This window comes from Embiotoca jacksoni, unplaced genomic scaffold (genome assembly GCF_022577435.1).
Source record: "Embiotoca jacksoni isolate LCO1_2020_lvr unplaced genomic scaffold, fEmbJac1.0.p SCAF_1, whole genome shotgun sequence".
Classification (NCBI taxonomy): domain Eukaryota; kingdom Metazoa; phylum Chordata; class Actinopteri; family Embiotocidae; genus Embiotoca; species Embiotoca jacksoni.
The window spans coordinates 8,922,093-8,932,636 of NW_027185229.1; the positions used below are offsets into that span (position 1 = coordinate 8,922,093).

The 10,544-nt window shown below is 41.6% G+C and overlaps 1 protein-coding gene and 2 non-coding genes across 3 annotated transcripts in view; 2 read left to right on the plus strand and 1 right to left on the minus strand.

The window, feature by feature from the left end:
- Positions 1–309: 309 nt before the first annotated feature.
- LOC138198445 (store-operated calcium entry regulator STIMATE-like) overlaps positions 310–10,544 on the plus strand; it is a 19,830-nt gene continuing 9,595 nt past the window's right edge. Inside the window, exons 1-7 of the mRNA XM_069149985.1 lie at positions 310–607; positions 2,784–2,832; positions 2,940–3,035; positions 3,823–3,944; positions 4,187–4,299; positions 6,529–6,606; positions 6,849–6,992. Coding sequence (XP_069006086.1) covers positions 406–607; positions 2,784–2,832; positions 2,940–3,035; positions 3,823–3,944; positions 4,187–4,299; positions 6,529–6,606; positions 6,849–6,992 — 804 coding nt within the window. The 5' untranslated portion in view covers positions 310–405. The remainder of the gene's footprint in view (positions 608–2,783; positions 2,833–2,939; positions 3,036–3,822; positions 3,945–4,186; positions 4,300–6,528; positions 6,607–6,848; positions 6,993–10,544) is intronic.
- trnae-cuc (transfer RNA glutamic acid (anticodon CUC)) lies at positions 5,254–5,325 on the minus strand. The gene has a single exon. It is a non-coding gene; the product is annotated as a tRNA-Glu (tRNA).
- trnar-acg (transfer RNA arginine (anticodon ACG)) lies at positions 8,608–8,680 on the plus strand. Its single transcript has one exon. It is a non-coding gene; the product is annotated as a tRNA-Arg (tRNA).

Genomic DNA, 10,544 nt, shown 5'->3' on the forward strand with positions numbered 1-10,544 from the left:
GACCCGTTGAGCTGCACCGTATAACCCATTTAAGATCCGTTGGGTTGGTTCCTCCTGTTAGCTGGCAGGACATATTGTTCACGGACCCTCAACACCAGCTTTGGTTGTTTCATGTTGCAGCTCTCGGTTATAAAGTCTTCCGACTTCCAGCTGCCGGGCGGTTTTTCTCGTCTCATGCCGAAAGCAGCTGCGGCTGTGCGGATGTCTGAAGCAGGAGAATGAGTGCGAGCTTTCGAGGGAGACGATGCCACCATCTTTCACCGAGGACTGTCCTGCTTAACGTGTCGATTAGCTGACCGACGACTACCGGAGCGAGCTGGGTCCGCGAGAAGCTCCTGTTCTCGGCTGGATTCATTTGTCACGTCCAACTCTTTCTGTCCCACGGCTGCGGTGAGAGGTGTCGGCATGCTGTCCCAGCTCGGGGAGGTGGCACTGGCAGGTCCGGGAGCGGCGGGGCTGCCCGGGGTGTCTTTTTCTAACACGTCAGCGTCCTCCAGCCCGACACCGGGCACCGATAACCGGGGGTGCGAGAATGGCGCCTTAATGGACTCGTTTGGGATTTTCCTGCAAGGTCTTCTCGCTGTGATGGCTTTCAGCACGTTAATGTGTGAGTACGGCCGAAGGTGTGCTATGTGTCAGACACCGGCTGCTGGTGTAACCGGGCATTGTCCGGTAGCAGCAGTCGATTAATCAATAGCGTTATTGATCTCGGCTGGAGGGGGGGGGGGGGGGGCACGTCCGACTTGAGAGCAGGCATTAACACATATTTAATATACTTGTAAAAGTAAATGAAAAGGGTTTTCATTTCAATGCTTTACGATACAAAATGACTTCACTTGTTCAGTGACTGTAATTAGAGTTACTTCCTTTCTACATTTCCTGGTACATTTGACCTCTGCTACATGATATGTGTTCTTCTGCATCACGAACTGCCCTCATAGGAAACTGATATGGTCTTCACAGACAGCTTTGTTCAGCTGCCATTTAACGGAGCAATGGCATGGGAAATAAATGTCAACTTTGATCATGTGCATTGGAAGTCAACTCAAATTGCGATGAGAACCACTTGATTAATCGATTATAGACAGACAACTTCCTCTAGTTTAGAATAGCCTTTTCTAAGTAAGCAGCACTACCTCAAGTGGTTACTCAATATACCCTGCTGTTGTTTCACAATTAAGGCCATTATCATTTTATTTTACCAAGTGTTTTGAGGAAATTAGCCGGAATTATTTTCAAAAACTTACATTGTACAAACTGCTTTTTGACTTGTTAACGAAGACCGTTCCTGTTTTATTTGTCCCTGTGTACAGATTGCTGAGGTGTTTTTCCTTCTCTGGCTAAAATGGATTTACATTTTTAAATGTCCCCACTGTGGGATTAATAAAGTATAATCTAATCTAAATTAAACAGCCAAACGTACATTTAGATTGACTTGAAAACTTGGTAAAGAAAAAAATTATTCCGTAGGAGTTATCCGGGGTTTGATTCATTCAGTGTGTGGCGCAGCAATGACAGTTGTGTGACCTAATGAGAGAGGCCTTAGTTTTGTGTGTCCCAGTAGCAGGAATGCTCAGCATTTTACAGGTTTTTGTTTTTTGCACAAGGCAGCTCTCTGCGCAGAAGGAGTAGGCCACTTCCGCCTGCTGTTCACATCACACCCAGCTGCAGGCAGGGTGATTCGTCTGAACTCACTCTTCGATTCAGAGCAGGGACTGAGGTCACAACTTGCAATATGTAACTTTCCTGCATGAAAATCACCACAAGCCCTCAGTAAATGTTTGGGCAATGCTACAAAAACGTGCAAGTTTTTAAAGGGGAATTGTTTGATGTCCAGCTGACCTATCACAGTTATTAACAATTTATATATCACCAAAGTCAGTTTCACCAGCATTAAAAGAAGAGGGTGGTGGAGGTGTCACAGAAAACAAGCCGCTATTGTGAAGAATAGTAAGAGCTTCATTTGTGTTGGACATTTCTCTGTGTTCGAGCCTAAAACCCCTCGGACTGTTTTACACGCAGACTGGTTAGAGTGAGGACTTCTGAAAAGCAAACTAACGCTACAAAGCAGAATTTGCATTGATACAAACAGTAGGTGTAGTGTTTGTCAGCTGGGAAGTGTTGTTCAACTTTATTACTAATATGTTTAATTTGGCCAGACGAGCTGTGTGATTTTGATTTCCAGAGTAAGGGGTTAGGGCCCGGTCCAAGTCTCCCTTTTGAACTTCAAAGAAATATTTTCTAGTTTCCTAGTAATTTAGAGGTGAGCTGAAAATAAGGTTATCAGATTAATAATCTCACAGCTGCTGCATTTGATATTAGGTCAGGTTTTAATTTATGTTATGGATAACTAGTTCTTCTGTGACCAACAATATTATGTCCTTGCTTATTACATTTTTTGGAGCAACAGACTTTGCACACATAAATTTAGCCTGTGCCATACAATCTGTCTCCCTTTGACTCACAGCTCATAGTTTCCTGTTAGCTTGATTGGAAAGTGTTTGATGTCTCACTTGGACACCAATTGGAGTGGTAGTGACTGCTCAAAAGGGTGATGTCAACTCCAATTTTCAAATCATAAGCTTGTCTGTATAAGGTAAGAATATTAGTTGGACTAAACAAATGACCTAGCAATAAAATGCTGATTGGATGTTTGTTCACAGGAGGGTTGTTCCTTGATTTAATGAAACAGATTATTTTGGATTGTTTCTGTGCACCTATGCATTTGTATGAGATGTATGTGATCTGCTGTAAAAATCACATCATCTCTGTTTCCTTCACAGTAAAACGGTTTAGGGAGCCCAAGCATGAGAGGAGACCCTGGAAGATCTGGTAAGGCAGCTAAATCAGCTAAAGTTCATTTATAAAATGCATGTGATGCAAAAGCATCACATTTAACTCTCTGGAGTCGATTGAAAGCAACTTCACTGTTTCCGCAGGTTCCTGGACACCTCAAAACAAGCAATTGGGATGCTGTTCATCCACTTTGCTAATGTCTACTTGTCGGACCTCACAGAAGAGGATCCCTGCTCACTGTGAGTATTTGACAATTCTCCTCAAAACTTCCTTGTTCTTCATTCTACCAACACATCACCAAGACCGTGTTAAAATTATGAAAATATTTAGCCAGGTTGACATCAATGCTTTGTTTCAAATGGCATACTTCCCTTAGTACACAAAAAAGAATCTTACTCTAACATGTTATGACTCTTACTTGTGTAGGACTTGAATTTTGACAGAGTAGTGTTCAAAATCGCTCATTCTCAAATCGCTCACTGATGTTCTGCACTTACCGGAAATAACAATAACTTGTGAATGCACCGTCCGCCAACATATCTACTGGCTTTAATTATTTTACCCAAAAATCAATGTGTTTTTCGTGCCCTCTGTCTAACACACAAAAAAACATACTGGTGGCCTCTGTCCAACAGCAGTAAAGTGGAACTTAGTGAAACATAAACCCTTTTGAGGGAGTTCTGCAACAGTTGCAGCTTTCTCAGAAACCTTAATTTGAAATGCATTACACTGTTGGTCCCTTCCTTTCCGCTGTATAGCCAAAATGTCGACCATTAAGTGTGGAAAGTGTCCAGCATTTGACACTCAATTATTGGACTGTTTTGAGAGCACAATCCAGGTGCTTGTAGGGTGCTGCATATTTCCATGCTTGTATGTGTAAACACATTTATGCCCTTGAAACAGTGTTAGCACCTAAGTATGCCATTAGGCACACAGCACAAGTCTGGAAACCTAACCCCCGGAGTGTCCGGTCAGAAAACCGTAATGGCAGATTCCCATAATATTCTCTTTTTTTTTTTCCCCCAGATACCTCATCAATTTCTTGTTAGATGCTTCTCTGGGCATGTTGCTGATCTATGCAGGGGTAAGAGCAGTCAGCGCTATTGTAGAATGGAGGCAGTGGGACTCTCTGCGTTTTGGAGAATACGGTGAGGACCATGTGTGAGAGCGCTGGCAAATTCCTAAAATACCTGACATGTCCAGTGGAGGGCAGTAGTTGCCCTCAGCACTGCAATGCTGCAGTGTCAGGCTTTCTTTTGTTCTTTAAACAGTTTATATATCACTGAAGCAGTGAAATTTAATGACATTTTGTTCTACACGTATACCTAATACGCAAGAAGGTTTTTTTTGACAGCAATCTGTTATGTGTCTCTCATCTTTGTGTTTCCAGGAGAGCCAGTGCAGTGCACAGCATGGTTGGGCCAGTGTATCCTCTACATCCTCATCATGATGTTTGAGAAAGTCCTTATCATGCTTGTCCTCCTCATCCCCCAGTGGAAGAAGGTCAGAAAACAGAGTAATGGTTTGAAAAGGTAGCATGTGAAATTAGTGCCTATTGATTTCATTATTGTGTTATTCAAATTGAGATGAATACTAGTAAATGCACTCTCTACAGATTTTATTGACCCTGGAAGGTGGAGAATTCTAGTAAAAGCAACCTTCATTTAACCTAACACATCAGCAACACGTAGACTGTACATATGGCCTAACACTACTGTTCACATGGAGCAGTCCTACCTGTTGCTCACCATGTTGCTATGTTAGCTCTCTTCACCTCTCTCGCTTCCCTTCAATATATTTGGAGGATCTAGTGTCTGCTCGTTAAAGAGTATTGAGGCCGTTTTAGTTCAACTAAATGCAAGGAGTGCTTCCCTAAATGTTGCGGAGGATTCTCTTGGATTTCCTACAGAGTTCTTTGTCAGTGTGTGTGTATATATTTATAAAAATGTCTATGCTGTGTGCAATACAGCACACTTACAGACTCAAAGAGATGAATAATATCTACACGTAGCAGGACAGGTTTTAAAGTCTGAACTATTTTAAAGAATAACATACTTAATAGATGTAGAAATTCTGTCACCTGTAATAGCCGAGCAGCGGTGAGAGTACCAAGTCCTTATGGTATGTTCAATAGAGTCAATGGAATCCCTGTTGTAAATGTGCTGTAGTGTCTAAAAATATGTCTTTTTGACCCATTTTTGTGTGACCAGCGAGCCAGGATTTTGGACAAAATTAGCAAACCAACAAACTAATTATTCCTGAGATGAACCCCTGATTTGTTTCCCATTAATTTAGCTCATATGTACGTGTAAAACTGCATCCAATCAAGTCAATACCACTTGACTGTGTTATCTATTGAAAGAGAAATTTAAAAGTAAATATAAAGGACCTGCTACGCTATGTTATTAGCTGATTCATAACTTGTCAATTTTGTGTTAGTTTATGAAAAAAAATCAGTTCCCTGACCGGGAATCGAACCCAGGCCGCGGCGGTGAGAGGGCCGAATCCTAACCACTAGACCACCAGGGAAAAGTTATTAATACTGTGGAGACATGTTCTCTGGAATTTCTAGCATCTGACAGAGGACAGTGGTTGAAGAGTCACAACTTGCCTCCAGTAGAGGAAGTGGGTTGACAAAAGAATACTAGAAAAAGTACTCTGACCTGTAAATGTAATATCGCAGTAGTTATTTTGAGCATGACAATATGCCCCATGACGATCGCCACCTTAATGTGCTGGAGGTTTGTGAGTCTCAGCGATTATGGGAACTGTGTTGTCAGGAGCAACGTCCCCTCGTACGGTCTCCCAAGGCCATTTGTTCCCAGAGGAGAGGCCCGACAAACAGCGATTCACGACACTGTCACCTTGCCTGGATTTGGTAGACCAGGGCGTCCTTCTTGAGCCAGACCTGGGAGGGGAGCATGCTGGCAAGCATTTCGGTGACCAGGCCTTGACTAATAGGGACTGGCCTGGAACAAGGCAAATAAATGACATGGAGCTGGGTGCCAAGCCGGGCCGGAGGCTGGGGGTGTGCCAATACTTGGCAATCTGTAATGGGAAAAGAGCTGAAGTTGGTGTCAAAAACAGGGATATTCATTAGTGTAAGGTGTGCTGAAAGCTTGGTTGCAGGGCAGATAAGGTGCTGTGTCAGCAGAAAAGCAAGCATTGTGCCCAACTATTTTGGTGAAGAAGGACTTGGGCCGAATGGCAAAACTTTCAATTCATCAGAACATCCACATTTCAACCATCACCTAAGGACTTGCGCCTTTGGGAATGAAGAATGATATTCCAGATAAAAGCAGCTGAAATGTGTTTTCTCCAAACGGTGGCCAGGCTCACCCTTAGAGATCCTGGGCAACATCTAATGGAGGATTTCCAGGCACCTCCAATTGGTCGGAGACCCCCGGTAGACTCAAAACATGCTGAAAAGCAACAATGGATGGGTGGATGGATGGGTGGATGAGGGATGGATAGGTGGCGCAGCAGCACAATGCTTATGCAGGAATTTTTCATCAACTTAGATTTTTTTTTTTTAAAGAAAGACAAATGGCCCAACTGCATATGTATGTAGCTCGCATTGTTTGCTGATTGAAAATAAAGAAAATGCCAAAAATAAATTTGAGGCTGAAATATTATCACTGTAATTATGCACGTTTCTTCATAATTTTTTTATGTCGTCAGCAGATTAATCATTGTCTGTATGTTTGTTGTATGTGTTTGTCGGTGTCACAGTTGGCTCTCCTCAACCCCATAGAGAATCCTGACCTGGAACTGGCCATCGTCATGCTAATCGTTCCGTTCTTCATCAATGTAAGTCTGATGTCACAATGTGTTTTTCTTTCCCGCCTGATTTTACATTTCCTGCACAAACAATACTGCACATGTCTCATGAGATCCTGTCACTGATTGCCTATATCATTCCTGTTTGTTCGTACCATTGCCATTGTCAAATATAACGTAAATCTTCCCACCTTTGATGAATGCTGTAAAATCCCTGAAGTTAATTCCACCCGGGTAACTTCAGTCACAAGTGTCTTCTATGTTTTGTTTAGGCCCTCATGTTCTGGGTGGTAGATAATTTCCTGATGAAGAAGCACAGGACAAAAGCAAAGCTGGAGGAGAGAGAAGAGGATTCACGGGGAAACAGCAAGGTGCGCTACAGACGAGCTCTTTCCCACGATGACTCAGAGTCGGAGGTAAGTCTCACTGTGCAGTTAACACCGAAGGAGACGGTTTAAAGTGAATGCCCAGCGTCGCGCGGTACAGAGGCCGCACTCGGCCTGCCCTGTTTCTTTTATAATCCAACAGTCCTCCTTCTAACACTCTGGGTTGTCTCAGTATGGCATAAGCTGCTCCTTGTCAACACTAATTGGCACTCTCTTATGGACAAACTTAATTTACATGCATTTACATATTATACTAACTAGGAATCTGTATCTGGATATCTGTCCTGGCTAAGAGAAACCATGTTAATGCAGTTAACCCACAAGTTAAATGGCTACGTAACTCTTCTCTCCAAATGTAGACAGTAGACAGATAAAACCACATTTCATATTTGGTATAAATGGGACAACAGTAATTCTCTGACCAGAAATTGCACCCAGGCCACGGTGGTGAGAACGCAGAATCCTAACCATGAGACCAACAGGGATGTTTATGAGTATACCATAAGCATGTAATCATGAAAATGTATTTTAACAACTAACATGTCTTCTTCAGAGCCACAAATATTGTTTATTTGGATGGCATCACCTGAAACTAAGAATCATTGTGTTTTTATTACCTAGGAAATGGCCCTTAATTTCTCCATAGAGAGCGGGGCCCCCTTCCACCAGAACACCATGTTAGATCCCCGTTTCTTCAGCATTCCAGAGCAGACAAACCAAACAGTGGCGCCGGAAAGGAATTTAGACGTTTTCTGCGGGCCACCATTTTATTTTCTCACAGGCTTTGAAGTACAGGGTGAGGCGAAGGGGGTCTGACTGCCTGGCTTGTGTTTTGATGTTTTTTTTATCCAACTATTTATTCATCAAGACTAAAAGCACAGTTTTATCTCCATCACTATGTTGGTCATACATTTGAATTGCAAACAAAAATTGAACATTGTCCATGATCACATTTATCCAGAATTTCTTTACTGAGATGTGTTTAGAGAGGAAATGATTGCTGTTATCAAACCAAGATTATACCCCTTGGTCATGTTTTTGTTTGTCCTTAAAATTGTGGATTTGTCCTCGTATTTTGGTCACAACCAGCTTTTAGGTCAAATATCATAGAACCTAGTTTGTGTCAGAGGTTGAAGAAACCCAAGTACAGTGATGTCAGGTCAGAGGTTAAAAAAAGAAGCACAAAATGGACTTGAAGTCATGTTGCCCACTTGTTTATTAGTGGATTTATTCTCTTGAAAAGTCTTGAAAAAAAACGTATTAAATTCAGTATCACATCTGGACAATTAGAAACAGATGTTGAGATATTATTTTGCTGCAAGACAACTTGTGTCCTATGTAAAATCATCGAAGCAAAATGGTATATGGCCTATTCAAACCAGTAGTTATATTTCTTGTGATTGGTCCCTGGGTGTAAGATCACAAAACCAAGTCGAGCGGATTTTCAAAGCAGTTTACCATCTGAACGGTCGAAGCAGTGCAGCTAAAAGCCAGCTTAGTGGTTTGTTTCACTGCCCGCCTGCTGTAGTTGCTCTGAGGGAGCACGCATCACTGCACTGTGGGGGGAAGCGCTGAGCTGAGCTGAACTGAGCTGTGCTGTGCTGAAACAAATGTATTCATACCAGCAGTTATCTGCCCTCCATGGGGGCCAGTGGCGCAATGGATAACGCGTCTGACTACGGATCAGAAGATTCTAGGTTCGACTCCTGGCTGGCTCGAATGTCTTTTTCTTCACTTACTTTTTTATTAAGACTAAAAAGCAGCATTGGCTGACATTGATTTATCTGACTCTATCATGATGAGAGACGAACTGTCATGCTAGTAAGCCTTTTTCACTGTTCTCAGTCCAACTTGCATAGTGAAAGGACAGCATTACTTCATAAACGATGGAATTATGGCCTCACCGTTGTATGCCTCGACCCACCAGTCAAGCCAAGCTAAGCTAAGCAAGTTTACGTCCATGTCTGTCGGAACTCATGCAAAATATGTAGTGAAGACTTTGAAGAGACTTTGAAGGATTCCTTATGTGTTAGTGAGTTCATCAAACAAAGCTGATTGACGCTAGACAACGCTTCAAATATAGATGCTTCTGCAAAAAAGCTACAAATTGTAAAACGTGCTTTGTTTTTTTAACACGCGTATTCACCCCGGCAGCGTAGAATATACAATCACCTCAGTCTGAAGGTGGACACGCAGGATTAATGTTACCAATTCAATGTCTGCTATAAATGTGAAACACTGTCACAATCTCCCCCTTCTTGTTCCTCAGTTATGGCATTGAATAATGGTCAGAAAACATTTTGATGTCACAGTGAAGTTGACTTATGATCTTTTGGATATAGAATTTCATAACTTTATTATTTCATCACATCACACGTGTTTTTAAAATGGGGTTATAAGGGTTTCCCCCACCATTATACCACTTAGGTTCCACACCCAAATGTTTTCTTCACAGCACCTGAACCACTATAGCTTTACTACAGGCTTTGTTTCACCAGTGTTTGGTGATTATTCTTTTTATAGCAGGCAGTGCCTTTTTAGATAAATATTGTAATGACAGTGGTCGCAAATTACATTAAAATGCCTTGATTTTAATCAAATTACTGCCCTCCGCAATCTTAAGAGAAAGTGTTCACGGTGACCTTGAACTTTGACCACCAAAATCTTATCTGGCCAGATAAACATAAACATTTGTACCACATTTTTTTGAAATTCCCTCAAGCCGTTGTTGAGATATTGCATTTGCAAAAACTGGAGAGACATGAGTTCTTGACTTGCCCACCAAAAATGAATCAGTTCATGCTTTGAAGCCAATTTAACATGAACAAAAATGGGATGGACAGTCTGCCTTGACCTTTGACCTTTCCACACCAAACTCTTAAGTAGTTCATTCTTTAGGCAGAGGAAATTATGAATTAATGGTGATTAAAGACTTTTACATACACTGGTTATTTCCCAAAACTGGATCATATTTTTTTTAAATAAATAAATATAACAAAGAACAGCTTTTATTTTCTAGAAATATTACACGTGAAATGTATTTTTTTGTCTCTGGAGGGAGCCTAACATCTTAGAAAATAACCTTGACAGTTTCATCCGTGTTATTTTGGCTTAGAGTACTCAGACTGCGAGACAACTTTTGGCGAATAAAGTGTTGGTGTCTTTAAAATACATTTACTATTTACAAAAATTTGTGGAGCGTTACAAATACCAGACCGAGATAACCTGCATAAAGAAACGGCGGTTGAAAGAAGGAAGTGGACATTAGCCAGGCAGAGAAGGTCTGATGAGTGATGCTCGTGTCTGATTGAGTTATCCAACTTGTGCACGTGAAATACTAAATGCTTGGACGCCTTTGAAAGTCCCAGAGTTTTAGTAGAAAGAAACAAAGTCAGACAGGATAAAGTCTTTCAGAAATCATGCAGAACTAACAGTCCTCCCTCCAGCGCCTCCTTTCCCCAAAAGTAGCACAGTTTTTGTTTTTTTTATATATATTTGACTGCACTATTTATAATGTAACAATGAACCTGCTTACCAAGCTTTTTAGGTCTGTTATACCTCCATCTCTGTGCTTTCCTGTTT